The 26,108-nt window shown below is 38.5% G+C and overlaps 4 protein-coding genes across 4 annotated transcripts in view; 3 read left to right on the top strand and 1 right to left on the bottom strand.

Moving 5' to 3' along the window:
- LOC101741552 (protein gooseberry-neuro) overlaps positions 1-26,108 on the bottom strand; it is a 169,847-nt gene that overhangs the window by 134,414 nt on the left and 9,325 nt on the right. The gene's annotated exons all lie outside the window — the stretch shown is intronic.
- Positions 4,513-8,939, top strand: LOC101738457 (acidic juvenile hormone-suppressible protein 1). Its single transcript, XM_062674398.1, is given in 8 exon segments — positions 4,513-4,641; positions 5,048-5,598; positions 5,600-5,825; positions 6,265-6,434; positions 6,511-6,767; positions 7,140-7,352; positions 7,971-8,150; positions 8,437-8,939. Coding segments are annotated over 8 exon segments (1,998 nt in total). The 3' UTR covers positions 8,709-8,939.
- Positions 5,682-8,708, top strand: LOC134200834 (acidic juvenile hormone-suppressible protein 1-like). The gene is made up of 5 exons (XM_062674624.1): positions 5,682-5,825; positions 6,265-6,434; positions 6,511-6,767; positions 7,971-8,150; positions 8,437-8,708. Exons 1-5 carry the CDS (start codon positions 5,682-5,684, stop codon positions 8,706-8,708), a joined length of 1,023 nt encoding a protein of 340 aa, XP_062530608.1.
- On the top strand, positions 16,185-21,071 carry sp3 (Sp3 transcription factor). The gene is given in 5 exon segments (NM_001257024.2): positions 16,185-16,288; positions 17,238-17,371; positions 18,035-18,865; positions 18,946-19,112; positions 20,077-21,071. Coding segments are annotated over 5 exon segments (2,091 nt in total). The 5' UTR covers positions 16,185-16,209; the 3' UTR covers positions 20,957-21,071.

Raw genomic sequence — 26,108 nt, 5'->3', positions numbered from 1 at the left:
TACCAGAGGCAATTCATAATGAACTCAGATATATAATAACTTTAAATAAAACAGTAATATTTTAATTAGCATACTTGTTCAAATTCAAATTCAAAATCATTTATTTCAACTTAGATGTCAGTATAACACACTTGTTGAATGTCAAAATATAAATAACAATGTTAACTTTACCACCGGTTCCAAAAAAAGCCACAGTCCTGAGAAGAACCGGCGAAACAAACTCAGTTATTTAATTACATCGAAAACATCACTGTTTTATCATCAAAGTGAATTTACATTATTCTGGTTGATAGCACTTTGTGTGAATGTGGCCGTGACATTGAGGTTTTTAACAATAAAATAATAGAATTTTTACGCGATTCTGTCTTAATAATCGTTAATTCGAGTAATAAATGTACGAGAATTGTTATGGTCACACGGCACGAAAGTCGAATTCGGATATGTATCGTTCCCGTTAATCTAATGGGATACCTTAATGTGTGGCCGACACGATTGGATTTTGTAACAATTATCTTTGGTGATAAAACCTATAAATCGACAAAGTTCTCTCTGTGAATGAAGCACATGATATACTTCGATTTTATATCAAATACCATACCGCATAATTCGTTGCGTAAAGGAATTTTTTTAATTGAATAAAAATTAAACAACAACAAACATAAAAAAAATTTGATATAGTTTATCATATTTTTATACTGTATCTCTTTCACTTATCTCTAATAGTTTTAAGTGCGAAAACATTTCAACAATAAGACATCGGTTGATGTAAAAGTGACATTTCTATATAAAATTCTCTTTGTATTGTCGATTTCGTTGTTCAGTTTGGTATATCATAATTTTCGCTATGCCCCCCTCGAGCTCTGAATAGAAAGTGACGTCAGTATGCAACAAACACGAAGTGAGACCACCAGTTGCGCGATGTAATTGACAAAATATTTTGTAAATTGTCTTGTTTGTTGACAACTAATCTCACTCGAAAAAGGATTAGTGTCGCTTTTATACGCCCTTTGTTTCTTTGAAGCAAAAAGTTGTTTTGTGTGGGATTTCAGTGAGAGTTAAGATCCTTAAGATGTTTTAATCTCGTTATTATTCCTTTTGAAGGATCTGCAAAATGTCGTTTGGTTTTACAATGAACTCGACAGTATTTACCTTTGTAAATTGCTGATAAATTTTATGTTTACCTTCTATGATAATTCAATTAAAACATAAGCAGCGTTATGTTTCTGTTAATCTACTGTTGCAAACTTGAGAACAAATTATCTAGTCTATCGAGCGTCCTACGAATTTTTTGATCATAGACAAACAAACTTAGGCTTTGTTGTATAGACAAATAGATAAAAAATCCACTGTTCAATGAATGCAAACTCATGTATGGAATAATTAATATACAGTCATACGTTAAGTGTCGGAGTTAAACGACTCCGATAACAAATATATTATTATGAATATTAAATAGCGCAACATTTTAAATGAATAAGGTACTTAAATATATCGAGGTGTTTTATTGTTATCTTATGGAGGCAAGCTGCAGTGATGGTCATGACGTACACAATCAAATCACTTTCAAACATCTTTGTGAACCTATGGAATGTAATAACATTAGTTCCAACTAACAGCATTTGTCTCATTCAAATTGGACAAATACTAAAGGAAAAGACGCTCTTATTTAGTGTAAGAACAAACCGTGAAATATACTTCCTAAAATTTTATCTATTTAGGAAAAATCAGCATAGTTTATTTCAAGCTTTAGGTTATAGTGTGTTAGTATATGTTTGGTAAATCGCAGGGCTGGTAGGCGAGGTAACATTAACTTTCAATCTGTGTTAGGTAGCGCAAGTAGCCGTATGATGATGCCTTTAGGGCATTGATCGTTTTTTGCGGGTGCACCCTAATCAGCCACCTTGAGACCCAACAAATGTGTGGGCAATCCGGTAATTTATTTTTTTAGCCAATAAATTACTCATACGTCAAAACTCTGGACGTGGCTGGTCGTGCCGCGGATACAAAGTGATATATTGGCTCATGTCACAGCACAGAACCTTTTCCTAACGTTTTTAATGTAGCTCTCGATTAATAAATAGCCCATTTCACAATGGAACGCTTTACTAATGAGGGAGACCCGTTTTTTTTTTCATTTAATCTTCGTGTTGTTGTTTCGACTTGAATCTCTTGTATCATTTAGGCATTCAAAGTTTATAAGCAAGCAGGGTATAATGTCTAGCGTTTCTGATGAAATATTACATTCTTGGCATAATAAAGCCTCAGATAAAGTGCAAATTATATTTATGTTATATTATTAACTTAGTTTCTTTCCTAATAGTAGCGTTATGTAGTGTCTGTATAAATTTAGTAGATGTTTCGTTGTACGATGAAGTTGATAAGTATAGGTATTCTCACATTTTTATTCTTTATTTTCCGAATCATATATAATTTTCGTGGTTACGGACGAATGATGTTTGATGTGTTAATCATTGAAATTTGTATTTTGCGCTAGTGTTCAGTTTAATTTTCTAAACAAATATTTTTTTACGATATTCAAGTTTCTCTCTTTCTTTCTTCAAACATATCATGGTGGCATCACGATGTATGGCAGTTTGTTTTATTAGAGTATAATTTTTACAATAACAAGATTCCATGTTACAAATACCAACCAGCATGTCTATTAAAGTTAAGTAATTTGTTTCTATCCAAATACTCGCGACATTTGGTTTGTTTCAAACGTTGTAAGATGATTGCACCCCTGTGCTACACTTTAAAGGTGTCGAGTTCGACTGTAGTAAAATCAAAATCACAACAGAGCTACCGATTGATTCAGGAAATATTATATATATATTATAAAAGTTACTATCATCATTCATCATTATCCTGCCCTTCTCCCAGTCACCTGGGGTCGGCGCAACATGTTTTCTCCTTCCATACTTCTTCTATCATATACCATTTCTTCGGTCACTCCCTTCTTACCCATATCGTCTTTCATGCAATCCATCAATTTCTTCTTAGGTCTACCTCTTTCTCTATTCTCACATTCATATATAAGCATTATAATGTTTTCTCTGACCTGACGTATGTACTAGATATAATATAATATAATTTGGATTTATTTATGTACAAGATAAAGTAGCTTCAGATAAGTTTGACCTGTAGTGATAAGTGATTTTTCGAGACCCCAAAAAATACTTATAAATACGTGAAAGCGAGTGTTCTTGGCATTTCACAAAAATGGCTAAGTCTTTGGTTAGCCGTTTTCCCTCTCCTGGTTTTCGGAAGCTTCGCCGATCCCACGGGAAAAGTTGCTAAGGAGCGAATCGGTAAGTAGTCTTATCCATCGACTTATTTTGTCTGCTCTTAGTATTTGTATGTCGTGGTTTACATTTATTTATTTGAAAATACGTCTCTATGTGAAATTCATTAATGCTTACTTTACTGATTTACATGCTCAATTTGTATCAAAAAATACTTCATTTGGCTTATCTTTACCTTCATTGGCCAGGAAAACGTTAACCCGATGTATAATTTATATGTTCTTTTTTGTGGATGTTTTTTTTTTATTGCTTAGATGGGTGGACGAGCTCACAGCCCACCTGGTGTTAAGTGGTTACTGGAGCCCATAGACATCTACAACGTAAATGCGCCAACCACCTAGAGATATAAGTTCTAAAATCTCAGTATAGTTACAACGGCTGCCCTACCCTTCAGACCGAAACGCATTACTGCTTCACGGCAGAAATAGGCAGGTCGGTGGTACCTACCCGCGCGGACTCACAAGAGGTCCTACCACCAATAAAAATGTATTTGTAATTGAATATAAATTTCATTGCACCTACCACTATTTACTCTGCACTACCTTTGGTTGACTGGTAGAGAATGCCTTAGGCATTTAGTTCGCCAACGTAAATTTTACATGAAGCGTAATAAATAAATAAAAAAATAAAAATAATTATCCTAAAATTTCGTTCGCACCTTATTTAACTATCACATGAAAAGTTAATAGTCTTAAATTCGTGTCCAGAAAGTGTTGTTGACGACAGTCAACGATGTGAATAAAAAAAGAAGCAGAAATAAACTGTAGGATAATTAATTGAAATTCATTACTAATTACAGCTCCAAACGACTTTGCTAAGAGGCAAGTAGAGATTATGCAGCTATTTTTCCACATTCGTGAACCAGTACAAATTAATGAGTCTAAGAGTGCTCTTAAAACTTGGAACATCCAAGACAACATCGAATAGTTTAAGGTAAAGTATCTATTATCTATACCTATTATTATATTGTAGTATATTTATACACACTATCCAGCTAGGTAGGTCCAACTTCGAAAAAGATGTCAATCGTCCAATCCAGCTTGAATGAGCAGCGTTCGGAAAGCTACGTAAAATCTTCTCATCACAAATACCACAGTGTCTCAAGACGAAAGTCTTTGACCAGTGTGTGTTGCCAGTGATGACATATGGCACTGAGACGTGGTCGCTCACAATGGGCCTTATCAGAAGGCTCAAGGTCACCCAAAGAGCAATGGAGAGGACTATGCTCGGAATTTTCCTGCGAGATCAAATCAGAAATGAGAAGATTCGTAGGAAAACCATGTTAACCGACATAGCCCAAAGGATTGCGATATTGAAGTGGCAGTGTGCAGGATACATTGTTTGTAGAACGGATGGCCGTTGGGGCCAGAAAGTTCTTGAGTGGCGACCGCGTGCCGGAAGACGTAACGTGGGTAAGCCTCCCACAAGATGTACCGACGATCTATTGAGGTTCGCGGGGATCCGCTGGATGCAGGCAGCGCATGACCGGTCTTTGTGGCGCGGCTTGGGGGAGGCCTATGTCCAGCAGTGGACGTCTGTGGGCTGATAAGTGAAGTAAGTAAGTAAGAAGTATATTTATTGGTATATATTATAGTATCGTTTCTATTATTTACTATACTTACTATCTATAATTATTTCTCTGTATTAAGCTCTAACAGTATGGAATTGAAATCTTCTTATTATTATTTATCGTAGAAATTTAATTTTACTATAGTGAATAAAGCTTTAGATATATTGTGTTACAGGATCAAAGTGCGGTTAACGAGTGGTCAAATTTACTAAAAAACAACGGGTTAATCTCTCGTCATCTACCATTTACGGTCCATGAAGAGAAACACAAACACGAAGCCATCATTTTGTTTAGGATACTTTACTTTACCAAAGACTACGACACATTCTACAAAGCAGCCCTTTACGTGAGAGATCGTGTTAATGAAGATCTCTTCCTCTATGTGCTATCCACGACTGTTATTCACCGTCGAGATTTAGCTGGATTCATTATTCCTCCTATTTACGAGATGTCGCCCGAGTACTTTAATAATGGACAAGTGATGACCTTAGCACAGAAAATTAATATCTTGGGAGATAGTATACTTGATGACTGTAAAGCTGTTTTCAAATTTGACAATAGTATAGTTATAAGGGAAAATGATACTGTTTGGCCTTATTACATGTATGATCAGCCTTTACATTACTACAATCATGACGAGGGCTTGAATTTATTCTATTATTACTATAATTTGCTGTATCCCTCGTGGCTCGGTGGAGACCTTGCTTCCCTTGAATTTATTTTCTTGTTATCTTGAGAGATTGTCTAACGGCCTTTCTGAAATAGAAGACCTTGATCATCACATAGTGAAGGAGGGATATAAGTCTAGCATGATATACAACAACGGTATACCCTTCCCAAGCCGTCCAGATAACTTCCATCTGGACCAGTTCGATTTTGCAGATGAACTTCAAAAGATCGTGGATTATGAGCGACGTGTACGTGATGCCATAGAAAATGGTTTCATTTTTAACGTGAGTTTAATAATTTTTTTCTTTTTAATTCGATATCATTTTAACTTTTTTTGTTATTAATGGGCAGTCGATCTCACGGCCCACTTGATATTCATGTATTTTCTTAGCCCATAACAACATAAGGTAAATCCCCCACCCACCGTGGGATAGGGGGTTGAAGTCTCAATAGTATTGCACTACAGCTGTCCCACTCTTCAAAATGGAACGTTTTCTTGTTTCGTGGCAAGAACAGGATTATGGCAACATTCATTTAGACTTCCTGTACACCAGTCAATGTCCGTTAGAGATCGCAGTATGTTGATACAGCCCCAAAAAATGCTGCTGTCCATACCTCGGTGACCTTCTTAGTCGTTTTTACGAAAACCAAGGGAAGAGATAGCGTGGTGTTCTTCTCTACCGTCACCACATAGCCTGTTCTATATTTAAAAATTATTGACAGGAATCTGGTGAAAAAATTAATTTAAGAATTCCCGAGGCTGTCGATATAATCGGACGTATCATTGAAGCTGGTGTTGATTCTCCAAATGGTCGCTATTACAAAGACTTTATCACACTATGGAAGTCCATTCTTGGAAATTCATTGGCGCATAAGAACGATTATAGTGAAAGGTAATTATTACGAAAAGATGCATATAAGTTCTAGAATTTGTGCTCGAATTAATTTTAAATTAATATTTTTTCTCAGCTATGTACCTCTTGTCATCCCTTCAGTCCTGGAGCATGATCAAACAGCACTCCGCGATCCTGCATTTTATATGATCTGGAAACGGGTCCTTAATTTGTTTAAGCTTTGGCATGAACAACTTCCTCCTTACACACGTGAAGAATTAGCCTTGTCTTCAGTGGTAATTGAAAATGTCGAAGTTGACAAATTTGTCACATATTTCGAAAATACCTACACGAATATTAGTGCAGGTCTTTACAGATCAAATAAATGCAAAAGTGAGTAGACACTTATTAAGATAATTTATATATATAAAAATGAATTGCTGTTCGTTAGTCTCGCTAAAACTCAAGAACGGCTGGACCGAATTGGCTAATTTTGATTTGAATTATTTGTGGAAGTGTGTGGATATGTGTGGAAATGAATGAAAATGTTCGGAATTAAATAAAAATAACACTTTTGTTTTTCCTTTGATGTCGGACGAATTCCTTTTGTTGGTTTATAGTTTATTTTATACAAAAGTTTAGGTCTTTTATATATCTATTGAGGCACTACGAAGTCTACGGGGTCAGCTAGTATGGAATAAAATGCATATTTGTGTTGTCTGTTGGATACGTTATTTGTTTACTGTATACATTTTATTTTTATAGCAAGCATTGTCCCGGATGAAGTGAATATTCTTGTTCAGCATCCAAGGCTGAATCACAAGAAGTTTAATGTGCGAGTTCGTGCGAAGAATTCACTAGCCCAAAACGTTACAGTCAGATTCTTTTTGGGCCCAAAATATGATAGCAGAAAATTTAATATACCACTCCACGAAAACGTTGAAAACTTTTTTTTGTTGGACGAATTTATCTACGACCGTACGTATTTTTGGTGTCATGACAAAAAAAAACAGATTTTTTCTTAGATGTACTTATGTATATTTTCAAAATGTGTTACGAATTGTTAACAAAAGGATCATAAGATTATTACGAGGTTGTTATTTGGTTAAGAGTCCTCAAAGATATCACGATGTGGAATCGTGGATATGGTGGCTGTGATCTCCGGTAACTGCTTCCTATTATATTGCGTCTCAACTGTACCGCCCTTCCAATTGAGAGAAAGAGGAGTGGTGACACAACCCGTACACTGATACACAATATCTCATGCCATTAGTAATTACGTAAAGTTGATAACGGTAGCTTTTTTTTTATAAACACATGTTTATATTTATTCCTTTTGTCCCAACCATGGAACCGGAACGCATTACTGTTTTGCGGCAAAAATAGGCGGAATGGAGATAGATACCCGTGCCGGCTAATTCCCTAAGAGAAGTAGCACTTTGGCTGCGGGATTCGAACTCCTATTGCTCGATGCGATTACATCGGCTGTCTTATCCTTTAGGCGACGATGACGTGGCTATCCCTAGACACACAACACCTTAACTACGAAGGCTCTCATTTCAATTCTTGAATCAATTATTTTCGCTTCCATTTCAGTGCCTGAAGGCGAAAACGTCATCGTTCGTAAGTCGACTGATAGTCCTCATTACACCTATAATTTGAGGGCTGCAAGCGATGTTTACAGAGAAGCTGTTGCGGCTTTAGACGGGACAGGAGATTACCATTTTGATCCTACGCAAATTATCAAATTTCCACACAATCTTGTGCTACCTAAAGGTAAGGCACGTACGATATCAAATAATTTTATTAATGCGAGATCGCACACCTATGTAGCGCCACCCGGCTTACTTCTGGCACGAAGCAGTAATGCGTTTCGGTTTGAAGGGTGGGACAGTCGTTGTACTGCAAAACTGTGATTTAGAACTCATGTCTCAAGGTAGGTTGGTGGCATTACATTCTTGATTCCTGCTGTTTCGGTGACGTCTTAATAAAAAAAGACATCACCACGTCAAACCTTTATTTTTAGGTTATGATTAGTTTCAAACTATCAATTTGTTAATAGGTCACTTAGCCGGTATGCCGTATGTGCTACTGGTTCACGTAACGGAGTACAAGCCACCCAGACTACCATTCGGAAGTACTTTCGATTCTGAGTTGTCCAGCGGACCAGGTTCCGGCTCTCGTCGTCTGGCCGGAGACCCACTGGGCTATCCTCTTAATAGGCCACTGTATTCATGGCAGATTGAGAGCCTGCATAATTTTTATTTCCAAGACGTATTGATTTATCACAAGCCAACTCCGGAAATCAATGTTCCTTACTCTTCTGAAGTTTAAGATTTACATTATTGTTAAAACTATTTTAGTCTAGAGTATTATTGTTATTGTTATTAAATAAGAAAGCACCTTTGAAAGCAACTTCAATTTTAAATAAATAAGTAAACATATTTGAATGTGAAATATTCTTAATCGACTATTTTAATCATAAATTTAATAAAGTTATGTGTTTTTTTTACATTATTTTAAGCATGTATAAATGAATGAAAAAATGAAATTTACTTGCTTGAATGGTTGTCTTTTGTCATTTAAATAAGCCTCCTATGTTAGTTTTTACTATTAATTGAGAAATAATTGAACGTAGTAAGTCAGACAATAAAACTCTTTGATATGGATTTTTCGCATTTGCTGTATGCAATTTTGCAAACATGCAGAAACTAACGACTAATTAAAGCCTAGTAAGTATGTATTACTATTTTGCTTTAACGATTGTTTTTTATTGAAACTCCCGTCCTCTTAAGAATCCTATCTATGATATCTATCAATTAAGATTTTTTTAAATAAAATTGGAGGATCAGATTTGGAAACGGAACTAATGATTTTAATTTTCAATTTCTGTTCTGAAATAATAAAAATAATTCACGATACATTTTTTTTTGAGTATTCAATAAATTTTCCTTAAAGCTTATCAGATTAGGATTTTTTTTTTCATTTTTAGAAAGCTTTAAATAAAAATACCGAATTTAGAGACTGCTACTTTATAATATTTCAGTGAGTTGTGGTAAAATTTTGAGAGTACAAAAAAATCGGTAAGTGATAATATTGGAATATGGACACTTTTAATTTTACCGGTCATCGTTCTCGTAGAACCCGTCGCTTGCGACGAAGGGCCCGACGAGTAAATTAACCCTCAGACACAGCCCACTGAGTTTCTCGCCGGATCTTCTCAGTGGGTCGCGTTTCCGATCCGGTGGTAGATTCTGCGAAGCACTGCTCTTGCTAGGGTTCGTGTTAGCAACGTCATCAGGTTTGAGCCCCGTGAGCTCACCTACTAGTTAAGGCGACGCTGATATAGCCTCTCAAGGCTATCAGCTTAGGTAGGATTTTTTTTTTTAAATAAACCTTATTAATTAGATTATCACCAAGTGATTTCAGCAAAAATAGAACAAAAGTGCAGCTTATAACGTTACTATTGAACAGTGTTCGTTGTGTACATAGCTGATTTTCAATGAAATACAACATACTTACCGTGAAATTAGAGGTCAATTCGTGAAAGCGTATTGTTTTATTTCAAAAGAAAACAAGATAAACAGTAATTTCAGAAATACTGTTTTAGCTGTGTAAAAAAAACTCCAAATTTTGTTTTCGGCTGTGCTAATTATGTATGTAATTTTATTTTGTTCTAATTGTAATTAAGGTTTCAAATATTTGATATCGTATCTTCACTAGATAATTCCGTTCTCTTTGAGTAGGTTTCTCTATTACAACAGCATACTGTGAGTGCCGACCAGCAATTATTGCTGTTACTACTGAGGAACCTAATGTATTTTACTTTGCGTGTCCATTAGTAGATAGGTACATACCTACTTAGTTTATATAAAAAATAAACAATATATAGATAAACGGTGTCCAATTGATTTTTCTAAGGAATAATAAATCTTTGGAATCTGTGGGCTCCAATTGTTTTTATTTAAATTACAATGTAACCATTTAATATCAGGTGCAATAATTGTATAATATCATCTAAGAATTTTGAAACACAAAATAGTGTTATTATGTCCGTATAGTAGCGCCACCTATACTCGCGAATCAGTTTATTTTAATTTAGTGCCATCTCTCGGGCCAGTTAAAAAACTTTTTAAGTCAATTTTTAAACGCCACTACAAAATATTTTGTTATTGTTATTATAGCAATCAGTAGATGGCGCCACAGATTTATTTTGACTTTTCAAATCTGGTTATGAATTTAATAATACATATTGGGTATATTGCTTTAGAGAGAGAAAGAAAGTATACTTTATTGCACCATAAAACCGTTTTTATCCAAAATTCGTTCTGAAAAAGATGCTAGGTATGTTGTAGTGAACTATTATTAATAATATTTAGAGTTGTCTATCATTCCGACGACCGGATTTTACGCGCTTTTACAGAGGAGGTTGGCAAAACATCATCAAGAGAAGGATAATGGGAGGAGATGGTCACGACTCTTAGACATGAGGAATGCGACTCAGAGAGGGAGGACGGACTTTATTGAACAGTGGAGAAAAAAATATGTTTATCTATTAAACAATAAAGTATACCTACCTGATATGAAATTATTATATGAATTACATAACAATATCTTACATACACGTAATAAATCAACAGTATGGGAAAGCATGTACAAAGAAACAAAACTAAGCAGATAAGTAATGTTCTTTCTTTCTTTTAAAACAGATTAAAGTCACATTTTTTTTTTTTTTTTATTGCTTAGCTGGCTAGACGAGCTCACAGCCGACCTGGTGTTAAGTGGTTACTTGAGCCCATAGACATCTACAACGTAAATGCGCCACCCACCTTGAGATATAAGTTCTACAATCTCAGTATAGTTACAACGGCTGCCCCACCCTTCAAACCGAAACCCATTATTGCTTCACGACAGAAATAGGCAGGGTGGTGGTACCTACCCGCGCGGACTCACAAGAGGTCCTACCACCAGTAGTAAATAGATAGATTATAAGCACCGATTCAATTATTTTCTTTATTTTTAACATGGCTACTTCGATCAACAATAGTAACTATGGCTATGATTCTTCTCTCAAGTTGAGCTCTTGAGCTCACCTACCCGTCCGCGCGAAACTGGAATCGCACCCCATCAGCTACCTAGGCGAATAGGCTAAGAAAATAAGATATGATTTTACATATCAGAGTACTAGCTTTTGCCAGCGACTTCGTCGGCGTGGAATAGTTACTTTGGGGTAACACAAAATTTTACCCGCGACTTCATTTACGTAGAAGGTGAAAATATTTTTGAATAATAGAATGTTAAGGAACTATTTAAGGTAGGTACCAAAATCACGCGTTTTAACCGACTTCAAAACCGATTCACCAATTTCTCGAGAATGCTTGAACCGACTCTGATATATACATATATTTTTTGTCTGAATGGGTAGACTTCCCCAATGGTTCTGTAATGATCAGGATTAGGATCTAGTGATGGGATCCTAGAGAAATCGTAAAAACTTGCAATTTTCAAAGCCTATCTTGAAGTGATTTGGGCGTTTAATGTTATTCTACTTATTCTGTGTCGCGCGCACCAGCCGGCCGGCGCGGCGCCTTATTACGCGCTTGGTCATTATTTTGCTGCGATGTTATTTTAAAACTGTGATATCATCTAAGATACTACTCATTGAAATGATTTATAATGATGTAAAGAGCAAATTTCTTTTAAATTAAATACTTGTAACGAATAACGTATTTATTTGGACTAAATGGTCCGCAGTAGTCAAAATTCGACTGTAATTAATTGAAATTGTAAGTTTGTACATTATTTCGCCAAGAATACACTATAGAACAATATTAATAAAGACAAACAATATTTAATCTATTCTCAATTTGACCACAGAGGTCAGGAACAAAAGTTTGACAATAAATAAATAGTATGCATGCGTGTGTGCGTCAAATACATGGTAGTGTGTGTAATGTTTTTTTTATTGATTTAAAGTATATATTATGCATTATTTAAAAAAAAATTAGCATTGTGCACTCCTTCTCTATTCTCTGTAAGTGTGGGAAATTTCATACTCGACCGTCCGCGCAATTTTCGTAAAAAGGGTACAAAGTTTTTACTTCACGTATTAATATATAGATAAGGATTAATATCATCTTTATAAAAACACCTTCACAAATAATTCTTTATTTTAGAATAAATTCGGTTAGCATAAAATAGGTAATAGTGAGATAACCTTAAGATATAGATATATTATATAAACATAAGCAGCATAAGCGGTCGCGGACTTTTTTAGAACTTTTAAAGGGGAGCAATTCTGTAATACATTATTTTAGCGAAACTTTAACCGTTTCCGTAGCGCACGCAGCGGAAGCTCACAAAAGGAAAAAAAACGAATTTGAAACATTCTTTATTAGCGCTCCGCTCGTATTGGTCTTAGCGTGATATTATATAGAAATGAAAATTAATCGATGGTCTTTTTTTACCACAGAAGAAAATCGTCGGATGTGGGAGTCGAACCTCATTAAAAACTCCTGCCGGCGCCCTGCCCCGGACCGGCCGGGAACCCAGTCGGAGCTATTGAGATGGCGGGACAGGGTTTACGCAGAGCATATTACATCCATTTCGCCGTCCCCCAGATGCCGGACCGGCGGCCGCCAGCGACACGACCGCCGCGGCGCCGGTTCCCTCGGTCGACGGGCCAAGAGCCCGCCTTGATGGCGCCACGCTACACCTTCCCCCGGAGCGGTTGGGGGAACGCAGCCTACCACGCCGCCCCACGCCCAGGTCCCTCCCCGCACAAAGCGGGTGAAGCCCGAAGCTCTTAGGGGGCCGGGTTACGGACGGGACCCCGGTCCCCACCCCCTGCTTGGCGGCGGCGGATTTCTGCGTAGTGAGGAGAGCTTTGCCTCACCCGCCCCGCCGCCTCCTTCTGCGAGATAGTGCACTCGCAGAAGTCGAGCCTTCTAAGAAATCGATGGTGTGGTATAATTTATACGGTAGGCTGTTTAATGATTAAAATATATATCCGTGGCTTCTTGTAGTGGATCTTGTACTATGACTAAACGATCTAAAATTGATAATTGTTTCACGCTTAAGGGAAACCTGATGAAACATCAGGTCAAAGGAAATTGTTACACTTAACTATCCGGTTTGTATGGTGAAAATTAAAACAATTTTAAAAGACTACAAGGCAAGCACGTGTATATTTTATTAAATTCAAGACACATGAGTTTGTCTTTTTTTCCTACCTATGCTGATAGCATTGAGAAGCTATTTCAGGTTCTCCTTGACGTGTAGGTGAGCTCACGGGGCTCAAACCGGGAGTGTTGCTAATACTGGCCCCAGTAAAAGTAGTGCTTCGCAGAATCAACCACCGGATCGGAAACGCGACCCACTGAGAAGATCCCGCGAGAAACTCAGTGAGCTTTGTCTGTGAGTTAATTTCCTCGCTGAGCCCTTCGTTGCAAGCGACGGGTTCGACGAGAACGATGGCCGGTGTCTAATTAGGACGCCCACTCCTCACATCACTACAATAATAAGACTTAATTTGAAAGTGTTAATGTCATAAAAGTATTCCGTCTAAATTTCAACTGCTTATTTCAGAAAACGTGACTCAATGTCACCTTGAAATGTAATTGACTCAATGTCACCTTGAAATGTAATGGCATTGAAAGAGAACGCGTCTCCAAATCAAAAGCTATCTGTAGGTTAAAAAAAGAGTACTTGCATCCGTTTAAAAGGTTATCTTTATATTAGGTATGCATCTTACATAATAATTTTTTCGCTATCTCAATTCGGTGTTATCGCCATATTAACAATGTAATTGATAAGGTTCGCGTATACAATAATATTTACTATTTATCTTTACTGATTGACAAAGTTGCAATATTTTTTATTCCATTTAAATTTAAAACATTCATTTAAATTTTGAAACAAACTTGATTATTTAAACCAAAATCAACATTGAGGAAATAGAAGATTATGTTTTTTCGTCCTACTATAATTCGCCGTTTTATCTATTTACAGTTTATGAATAATAAAAAACGAAGGAAACTTAATCAATTGGTATGAAATGAAATGAAACGAGATAAGATGATATGGGATGAAATATAATCTCAGTGAAATTGTGGTCATTTACTGAGACTTTTTCAGTGGACTTTTTGGAGGATTCAGAGAAGTTACGTTCAACGGCTTTGTCTCATTTTCCCACATTTGTGCACTTTTACAGATATTAAACAGTTAACAAACCACCGTTATTACACATTTAAACCTGAAGAAACACTAAATAGACAAAATAAAACAATTCACACTACTTCACTCTTTGCTTTCCCGCCAAAAAATATCATCTTAAGCCTTCGATCAACACTTACCTACACCCGTATCTTTAGTCGTTCACACGAGCTTAACTCGACTCGACTCAACCTCCAACGCGCGTTTTTGGTATGCTTATGCCCGTATCTTTAGACGTTTCGTAAAATAGTCCTCCACTTTTAACTCATCCGATGATGCTCGAGAATTCCCTCCAAACTTACTCGAGTTTGGTATTTTTAGTCGACCATTACAATATTCCTCAACTGTCCTCGAGCGAAGTAATAATGATGAAAATTTGATAAAGCTAGCATCAAACCCATAGAGTTCTGTAGTCTATGGTCATTGTTTAATGTCAAAGTCAAGCTGCCGCTGTCTGTTTGACACTAGATGAACTTGTTTGATGTTGTGGTTGCTGAGTTATTCGTAAATATGTGTGCGTGCGGTAAATCTGAAAGTGTATTATTTATTTTCTAACCTATTATTATTTTAGATTTCGGATCCGGCTTTGTATTTTTATTCGCCGCTTTTGTGTGATTTTGGTTGCATCGTGTTGTTGAAGTGCTTTTCCACAACCACCAGTTTATTATTATATAAATAAAACTTATAATCGCATTGACTTTATTTATCAGTTAGTAAGCAAAATATGTCTCTTATGTAGGTAAATAAAATAAAGAGTTTCAAATGTCTAACCTCGAACTATTTACTTTATTAATAAATATTATCAAACTTAAATTATCAAAATATGCGGGAATCATGCACAGATCCAGGCCATTGCACAACAATATCATATATTTCCATTTGCGGTCCACATACTATTTGGACATTGATAGAAAACCAGCCTTGAGGAACGTTCAAGGTACGTCGCGACGTACCTTGACTTGACAGTTCGCTGACTTCACTCCGGTTAGGAAAATTTTCCAAGGACGTTTGAGTGGAGTATATTTTTACGACTAATCATACCAAAACGCGCGTTGGAGGTTGAGTCGAGTCGAGTTAAGCTCGTGTAAACGACTAAAGATACGGGTGTTAGTCAACAACACGATGCAATCAAAATCACACAAAAGCGGCGCATAAAAATACAAAGCCGGATCCGAAATCTAAAGTAATAATAGGTTAGAAAATAAATAATACACTTTCAGATTTACCGCACGCACACATATTTACGAATAACTCAGCAACCAAAACATCAAACAAGTTCAATGCTTAACTTTGTGTTCCCGTGACGTTTGTTCTGTAGGCTGTGCTTCGACTGTCATGAAATAATTTAGTGAAAACAACTACGAACACTCCAGTACGATAGAGTTGATGAAGTTTAATCATTGTGCATGTCTTGTTTGCCTGTTAGTCGGCTAATTAAAAAAAGCTTACTTATATTTTATAACTAATGAGACAGAAAGTTTGAGAGGGTTATGACCTAATGATAAGGCGGTATTACGAAATGTTTGGTTGCCAACACATGCATTTTGCAGATAAGGCTATAACTAGTATAAATAATGAAGAATAGACTTTCGGGGTACAGTTCGCTTCTACGGCTCAGACCATGAAGACTGTCTTGATTTTAGCGGGGCTTATTGCCCTCGCTCTCAGTAGCACCGTACCTGAATTCAAAACGACACCGGGTAAATATCGCTATGTATTTTTTACCGACTTCCAAAAAATAAGGAGGTTATCAATTCGACTGTATTTTATTTATGTGTTTTAGAAAGATTTTCTAGGTGAACATATTGTTTTGATTGTTTTTTTTATGTAAATGCTGATGCTTCTCGTGTCCTATTCCCATGGTGTCATTTAACTTTTATCCAGATCTGACCAGTAGTTTTTGGGTTATCCTTAATAATATGTATATATTAAATTGTCTTTAACTACATTTGCGAAATTCTTACTTTATTACTTGTCGACGTAAAACCTGTACTGATCTGATCTGTTTGGGGCCTCTGGGATGGACTTCTGTTCTGTACCGTATGTTCTATGGAGCGTGCTCTGAGGAACTGTTTGAGATGATCCCATCATTTTGTTTCTGCAATCGCACCGCCTTCCACCGGAACGTAGCTTATCCATACTATCTGATACACTTTGTTACTCCACAGTGGGTTACCAGGGTTCTTTCAGGGATGTTTTAATAACGTTTCAGTATAAATAAATTATTTGAATATAATATAGGCAGTTAGTGGAAACATTCCGTGCGGGCTGCCAATATGCGAATCACACAATCAGTAATCACGCAAATACACAAGTTTTGCGGCTTTTACTTATTATTTATTACACGACGTTATATTCTCTTATGGAGAACGTCGTTCGTAAAAATGCGTTAAGTACGTATTTCCTTAGACGAAAATAAAATCCGCATGCGGGTTTTGAGCACCGGCATGGTCGTATCGCTTGGTACGAGCGCACTGGTATCATTAATTAATCATCATCAATATCATTTAAATGACTTTACCCATACCATAATTTAGAAACTGAAGAACTCATTAAATAAGAAAATCGTGGTAAGATCGCGTTAAATAAGAATTTGTGTAAGCCGCGAAAGTTTAAAACGTTTTGATTAACTGTACGTATTGTTTTTAGTTGACGCTGCGTTCGTCGAAAAGCAAAAGAAGATTTTGTCTCTTTTCTACAACGTTAACGAGATCAGCTATGAAGCTGAGTACTACAAAGTCGCCCAGGACTTCAACATCGAGGCCAGCAAGGACTGCTACACAGTAAGTCGTTTCAGAGAGTCTAATGGTCGCGCAATGATTGAAATTCGATCATAATAACTGACACCTCAAGATTTTACTGGTGGTAGGACCTCTTGTGAGTCCGCGCGGGTGGGTACCACCACCCTGCCTATTTCTGCCGTGAAGCAGTAAAGCGTTTCAGTTTGAAGGGTGGGGCAGCCGTTGTAACTAACTTGAGACCTTAGAACTTATATCTCAAGGTGGGTGGCACATTTACGTTGTGGATGTCTATGGGCTCCAGTAACCACTTAACACCAGGTGGGTTGCGAGCTCGTCCACCCATCTAAGCAATAAAAAAAAAAGAAAATTTACATTCATTTCATGTAATTCATTTTCCCTTGTTGTTTTGGCATAGTTGTTTTGAGAAAAAAGCTATTTCTGATTTTTTTTAAATGATAACATTAAAGCTAGCGGAATAACTTATTATCAAAAAATCAAGAGAATATCGCTATGATGAACAGAAGAAAAATAATAATTAATGACCTATTTACTTATAAACTTTAATTGCTCATTTATATTTCATATACAATTTTTAACTCTTAGTGTAAATTAAAACTTGACATATTAATTCTAAGTTTCAAATGCATTAGTGCAACTTTGTCTTGCAATAAACTTGTTTTTTTAATCACATTATGTGGTTTGTAGAACATGAAAGCCTACGAAAATTTCATGATGATGTACAAGGTCGGATTCCTTCCCAAGAATTTGGAATTCTCGATCTTTTACGAAAAAATGAGGGAAGAAGCCATCGCGCTGTTCAAGCTGTTCTATTATGCCAAAGATTTTGAATGTTTCTACAAAACAGCATGCTACGCCAGAGTCTACATGAACCAGGGAATGTTCTTATACGCCTACTACATAGCTATTATCCAGCGCTCTGACACCGCCAGCTTCGTTCTACCTGCTCCATACGAAGCTTATCCTCAATATTTTGTCAACATGGAAGTTAAAAATAAAATGGACTACGTTAAGATGATGGATGGTTGCCTTGACGAGAAAATATGTTATAATTACGGAATTATCAAAGAAAACGAACAATTCGTAATGTACGCCAACTATTCCAATTCCCTGACTTACCCCAACAACGAAGACAGAATTGCTTACTTAACTGAAGATGTTGGCCTAAATGCTTATTATTACTATTTCCACTCACACTTACCGTTCTGGTGGAACTCTGGTAAATACGGAGCTTTCAAGGAACGTCGTGGGGAAATCTACTTCTTCTTCTACCAACAACTGTTAGCTCGTTACTACATGGAGCGTCTTACCAATGGATTGGGTAAAATCCCTGAGTTTTCCTGGTACTCGCCTCTTCGAACTGGCTACCTCCCGCCTTTCAACTCCTTTTATTATCCATTTGCCCAAAGAAGCAATGACTACGAGTTGCACACCGAGAAGAACTACGAAGAAATTCGCTTCCTCGACATTTATGAGAAGACATTCTTCCAATACCTCCAGCAAGGTCACTTCAAGGCCGTGAGTATTATTGACCTCTAAGCAATTCTACGATTGGCTTTGACAACAGCACACATATTGACTTTTCTGTGTCATTTCAGTTCGACAAAAAAATTGATCTGCACAGTAGCAAAGCAGTCAACTTTGTGGGCAACTACTGGCAGACGAACGCCGATCTATTCGAAGAAGACTTCCTCCAATTCTACCAGCGTTCTTACGAGGTTAACGCTCGCCGCGTACTTGGTGCTGCTCCTAAGCCTTTCAACCAGTAAGTTTAACGGCATCCTTAAAGAATATCAATTTTATGGTTTTTCATTTACATGTACACTAGCTTTTGCTCGCGACTTCGTCCGCGTGGAATAATTCACAAATTATGCTTTATTTTAGAAAAAAATTGCTTAGCATAAAAAAGGTTATAGTGAGCCAACCTTAACATATAGACATATGCTGTCGCAGACTTTTTTTTAGATCTTTTAAAGGGGAACAATTCTGTCATACATTATATTAGCGAAACTTTAACCGTTTCTGCAACGCACGCAGCGGAAGCTCTCAAAAGGGAAAAAAACCCCGATTTTGAAACATTCTTTATTGGTGCTCCGCTCATATTAGTTTTAGCGTGATGTTATATAGCCTATAGCCTTTCTCAATAAATGGGCTATCTAACACTGAAATAATTTTTCAAATCGGACCAGTAGTTCCTGAGATTAGCGCGTTCAAACAAAAAAACTCTTCAGCTTTTTAATATTGGTATAGATACATAAGATTGAAAATCGCAATCGTAACCTGAACATCATCATATACACGAGGCCTAATGAAAGCAAAGTTTAGTATTCTCGTATAGTGCGTCTATTGTCATCATACGATTTCCGATGTTTGGAATATTTAACAGCTTTCTGACCTTTCAAAGAAGGACGCATGATGACTTTAAGACAGAAATACTCACCACCACTTACCCAGACTCACAATATGCATTGCTGGTAGTAATTACGCAGATTCGTATGTTTGGTGGGCTTAATTTTAATAATCCGATGGTATTGAAACATCCTAAAAGTCGTTTAAGCCTGCTAAGTACGTGTTTGTTGTTTGTAAAACAGATACCAGTTAAAGGGATTGATACACTTTTAAATCGCTGAATATGAATACACCGAATATCTTAGCTATTAGGCCATGAACACCTAAATTTATTTCGGTATTAGTCATCTCAAAATATAAACAAGCCCTTATTTTTCCAGGTACACATTTATTCCTAGTGCTCTTGACTTCTACCAAACTTCGGCCAGGGACCCAGCCTTCTACCAGCTCTATAAAAGAATTGTTCAATACATCATCGAATTTAAACAGTACCAGGTACCATACACACAAGAAGCTCTTCACTTCGTTGGTCTGAAAATTTCCGACGTCAAAGTCGACAAAATGGTCACATTCTTTGACCATTTCGACTTCGATGCCTTCAACACTGTCTACTTCAGTAAAGAAGAACTCAAGAGCTCTCCTCACGGTTACAAGGTCCGTCAACCACGTCTTAACCACAAGCCGTTCACTGTGACAATCGATATTAAATCTGATGTTGCCACTAACGCCGTCGTCAAGATGTTCCTTGGACCTAAATACGATGAGAACGGCTTTCCCTTCAGCCTAGAAGATAACTGGATGAACTTCTACGAGCTTGACTGGTTCGTGCAAAAGGTTAACCCTGGCCAGTCTCAGATAACGCGTTCATCTACTGACTTTGCATTCTTCAAAGAAGACTCTTTACCGATGGCCGAAATCTACAAGCTCTTGGACCAAGGAAAGATTCCTACTGACATGTTCAACTCCTCGGACACTATGCCTTCGAGGCTGATGCTGCCTAAGGGTACATACGATGGATTCCCCTTCCAGCTGTTTGTATTCGTCTATCCGTATGAACCGACACCTAAGGAGTCAGAGCCATTCAAGTCTGTTGTTCCGGACAACAAACCATTCGGTTATCCATTCGATCGCCCCGTTCTTCCTCAGTACTTCAAACAACCTAACATGTTCTTCAAGAAGGTCCTGGTCTACCATGAAGGAGAACTATTCCCCTATCTATTTAACATTCCTCACTATACACCAGATAAAGCGCAACTATAATGCTCTCATAAGAAAAAGTAAGCGAACTCTAACTATAACAGTATATAACAGTAGAATCTCATGTGAATATGTAAAAACTGTTGCTAATGTCATTAATAAAAACTAAAAATATCTACATTTTATTTTTATTTTATTGTCCTTGTAGGCATACGAACATACGGCCCACCTGATGGTGAGTGGTTACCGTCGCCCATGGACTTCAGCAATGCCAAGCTGCTGCCTACCGCTTAATACTCTCCACAAGCCACGTTTAAAGAAGGACATGTCACAGCGCTCGGGAAACACTGTGGAGGGGAGCTGGGGAGGGCCGATATTTTTTGGCGCATCCCCCGTGCTGTCATCCGCATAGCAATGCATGCCATCAATAGACAGCATGTCATTGATATACAGGATGAAAAGCGTGGGGGAGAGCACTGAACCTTGTGGAACGCCAGCGCTAATGGTCATGGTATCAAAACAGTCACCGTCTACAACGACCGTGATGCTCCGCCCATCCAAAAAGCTAACGATCCACTTGCAGAGACCCTCGGGGATTCCGTAAGATGGTAGCTTCGACAGAAGTGCCCTATGCCAGACCCTGTCGAAGGCCTTCGTGATATTAAGGCTCACAGCAAGAGCCTCGCCCTTGCTCTCCAAGGCTTCAGCCCACCTGTGAGTAAGGCATTTCAGAGGAGGGAATAAACAATCCTATCCCCTGGAGCACCACGTCTTTAAGACGGTCTGCACAGGCGTCAGGATCAGCAGAGGAAAAGCAGAACCGCCCCCATGGGTAGGATGTGTAAAATTCACGCAATCCATCCCAATCTGCTGACATATACTGCCAAACTCTTCGATACCCGGTCGTCGTTCGACGACTAGGACGAGAGAGTGGTGTGGCAACACGGATAAGGCAGTGATCAGACGATCCAAGCGGAGCGTCGACCACTACACTGTATCCGGCTGGATCGGTGGTCAGCAGAAGGTCCAACAGAAAAGGCTCGTGCCCCTCAATATCTGGGACACGGCTGGGCTGTGTCACCAGCTGAGAGAAGCCGTAGGTCAGGGCGAATTTGTAGGCAGCCCGACCCGGGAGGTCAGTGGTTCTGGACTCCAACCACTCTTGGTGGTGAGCGTTAAAGTCTCCAAGAACCACTACCTCCGCAGATGGGTACTGCTCAAGCACGCGGTTAGTCCCCTCTTGCACATGCTCTATCAGAGCTGAACCTGCATCACTGCTGTGGGACCTGTACAGGCACGCGTAGACTCGGGTACGACCCCCGTGATTTACGCGCAGCCACAAGAGGGTCAGGTCCCGTTGTTCGAGGCTTCGTAGACGGCAACAACAGACATCAGCCCGGCTTTACGCAGGTAGTTGTGCTCCAATACGTAGCCGGGGTATTCAAGGCACGAAGTATCATCCGGAGCAGATATCTACGTCTCCGTGAGAAAAAGTAGGGCAGGCTGCGCCGTCTCAAGATGGTGGTGTACGGCGTCGAGGTTGCTATGTAGACCCTTTACATTGCAGAAATCCGCATTAAATATGGAATGGGGAATCGCCGACAAAACCCTTTTTCTTTTTCGAACTGTCATATTTTTATTTGGAGAGTGGGATTAGGTGGGGTAGGAAGTTCGAGGCGAAATCATGACAACACCTGAATAAAGCGCGGAACACAGTACGTGCTCGACCACGAGTTGCATGAGAGACTGACGCAGGGCATGGAAGGGCCCCCAGTCCACCCTGTGTGCGATCGCCGGGATCCACTCCGGTCTCCGACTCAGGCACGACGACCGCACGACAGGATTTTACACCGGTTGGCGGGACAGCTTCCCGGGGCGGAGTTTAGTAGTGACACCCGGGTTCAGGTCCCCAACTGACCCGCGGGCGGCGGCGAACACCGTTTCACTGGGTCTCCCTATGCCCCCGTCAAACAATCACGTCCCGCGAGCTCGCACGCACATCTGCTCCGCATGTTCCAGGTATCATCAAGATTCACCCCGAACAAGGAAGAGGAAAGGGAAGGAATAAAACTGGCTCTCCAACCCACACGCCGGAACACAGCTAGGGTATTTCGCGGCGGACTCTAGTTGGAGGGTGGTGGCCAGCCAGTCGGACCAGTCCTATTACTGGTGGTAGGGCCACTTGTGAGTCCGCGCGGATAGGTACCACCGCCCTGCTTATTTCTGCCGTGAAGCAGTAATGCGTTTCGGTTTGAAGGGTGGGGCAGCCGTTGTAACTATACTGAGACTGTAGAACTTGTATCTCAAGGTGGGTGGCGCGTCTACGTTGTAGATGTCTATGGGCTCCAGTAACCACTTAACATCAAGTTATAATATTATGGAAAATAAAATAAATTTGTTTTTATTGTAATTCCATGACCAAACTTATCTTATACCAAACTAGCTCAAGCGCATGGGGACATTTGGCGTCCGTGCTACAGGTACCCCAATAAAGACCCCGGTGCTCATGTGTATGGGGATGTAGAGTAAGGGGGGAATGTAGAGTGAGGGGGGAAAGTAGAGTAAGGGGGGCATATAGAGTGAGGAGGACATATAGAGTGAGGGGGCATATAGAGTGAGAGTGTGTGAAAGAGCACGTTACCACGATCCCAGAAGAAAAGTAGAGCCATTGTTCGACATGAGATGAGTGTATCCGATTCGGTCATGATGAGCTAACATCACTTTTCCGAGATCGATGTTTGTGCAAACGGAGAATGTTCATAAACGGCTACCGGTGCTCATATAGATTACAGTTGACATCTACTTTGAAATTCTCAATTGTATAGCATAGCCGATTTACCGTAGTCAAGACACGCATTCTAGTTTCATGGCTGAAATAGGCACTATTGCACCTAACAATAAGGAATAAATTAATCGACAGTAGTACCGGATAAATATATGAGAATAAATCATCTTTACCTTATTTCTTATCCAAATTTTTCTTGCGCTGTAATCGCGAATGTCGCTTAAAGATCGTTGAATCTTCTTTTATAATTAGGAACATGAGGTCCGAATTCACAATCTCTTGAATTCACGAACGACTTCCACGGTAAAGGAATAACGATAAAAAGGATGTTAAATGTTAAATACATCATCTTCCGTGTATATCGGAAACGCGACCCACTGAGAAGATCCGGCGAGAAACTCAGTGGGCTAAAAATCCTACTTAAGTTGGTTACCTAGGGGTTATGCGTAAGCGGTCGAGGGCGTTATGCGTAACTGGGTAGGTGAGCTCACGGTGCTCTATCCTGAAGACGTTGCTAACACTAGCCCTAGCAAGAGCAGTGCTTCGCAGAATCTACCACCGGATCGGGAACGTGACCCACCAAGACGGGTCATCTGATGGTAAGTGATTCACCGCCGCCCACGGTCACCAGCGACGTCAGTGCGTTGCCTACCCTTCAGGTAAGAATATGCTCTTTTCTTGAATAACCCAATGTCGCGTTTATTTGTAGAGTACTAGAATACTTAAATTAGTTAAAATTATGTTTTTTTTATTACTTAGATGGGTGGACGAGCTCACAGCCCACCTGGTGTTAAGTAGGTACTGGAGCCCATAGACATGTACGACGTAAATGCGCCACCCACCTTGACATATAAGTTCTAAGGTCTCAAGTATAGTTACAACGACTGCCCCACCTTTCAAACCGAAACGCATTACTGCTTCACGGCAGGAATATGCAATGGAATAAAGTAAAACTTTGTACAAACATTTTAACAATCTTCAGATACTATTACTGGTGGAAGGACCTCTTGTGAGTCCGTAAGGGTAGGTACCACCACCCCACCTACTTTCTGCCGTGAAGCAGTAATGCGTTTCGGTTTGAAGGGTGGGACAGCCATTGTAACTATAGTGAGACCTTAGAACCTATCTCAAGGTGGGTGGCGCATTTACGTTATAGATGTTTATGGTCTCCGGTAACCACTTAACACCAGGTGGGCTGTGAGCTCGTCCACTCATCTAAGCAATAAAAAAAAACGAATGTTTGCCCGATGCGGGAATCAAACCCACATCCCTCGGCTCAGTAATCAGAGGCACTAATTACTGCACCATCTCGGTCACAGTCGGTCGATATGATGAACATGTCATCGATGCAAGCTGATGTTTTAAGGCAGAATTCATTTATTTATTATAACACATTTAATATTAATAAACAGTTTTATGTTTAAAGCAATCTGCTTTTATAAATTATTCAAGCCTACACTGCTAGGCTTTGTTTCATTTTCTTAGGCTGTTCCTACTTCATTTCGTAGTTTTTTAAAGAAAATGAAAGGCGCTGGATTTGCCAAATTTTATTATCATTATTAATTATTACATTTATTATTAGGTGATAATATAGGTAGGAGTAGGAGTGGGTGATATAAATCGTATATAGATTCAATATCTATATATCGCAGCAATATCGTTGAATCCGATATCGCCCCGCACGAAATCTATATATCGATATCAGCCGATACACGATATTGCTCGATGTGATGCGCATCGGCATATCGTACCGATTCGTGAACCGAAATCTATATTTCGATATCAGCCGATACACGATATTGCTCGATGTGATGCGCATCGGCATATCGTACCGATTCGTGAATATCAGCAATATTCGTTTGGTTCGTATCGAATCGGCCAGAGTGAGTGAGCGCACGATAGGGATATCATGTGATGAATGAAACAGAAACAGGCATTATCCATACAATTGTAAACCTTATATTTAAGTCCATATGTCTGTAGATTATTCTTAGCGTATCAGCAGGATACAATTAAGGAAAGAAGTTTCAACTTTCGACCCTAACTTGAATGCAGTATAGCCTATTTGCATCGTTGAATTTAATTTCACGCGCTTTGACCTTGAACTAGAATTTTTGGACAAGTGTTTATAAATACTTAAAAGTTTTTTGTGTTTGATTTTTAAAGTACACATTTTTCTATTTTTAGTTGAAGTTGAGTTTATTTCTTGTGTTTGTATTTAACTTTTGAAATCTACACTCTGTTGGTATATTTTGTAATTTTAAATTAAGACACAAAATACTAAAAACTGAAAATAATGTAGCCAGTTCTAAGCCGGGTAAAAGCATGAAGGAAAGTTTTTTTGATATTTTTATTTTCATGTTCTTTTTATTACTTTAAGATCATATTATAAATTGATATCAGAAAACCAACCGTATAACGTTGACTTAA

This window comes from Bombyx mori, chromosome 3, assembly GCF_030269925.1.
Source record: "Bombyx mori chromosome 3, ASM3026992v2".
Classification (NCBI taxonomy): Eukaryota; Metazoa; Arthropoda; class Insecta; order Lepidoptera; family Bombycidae; genus Bombyx; species Bombyx mori.
The sequence above is the reverse complement of the archived record's forward strand: the minus strand, read 5'-3'. Positions and strand labels throughout refer to the sequence as shown.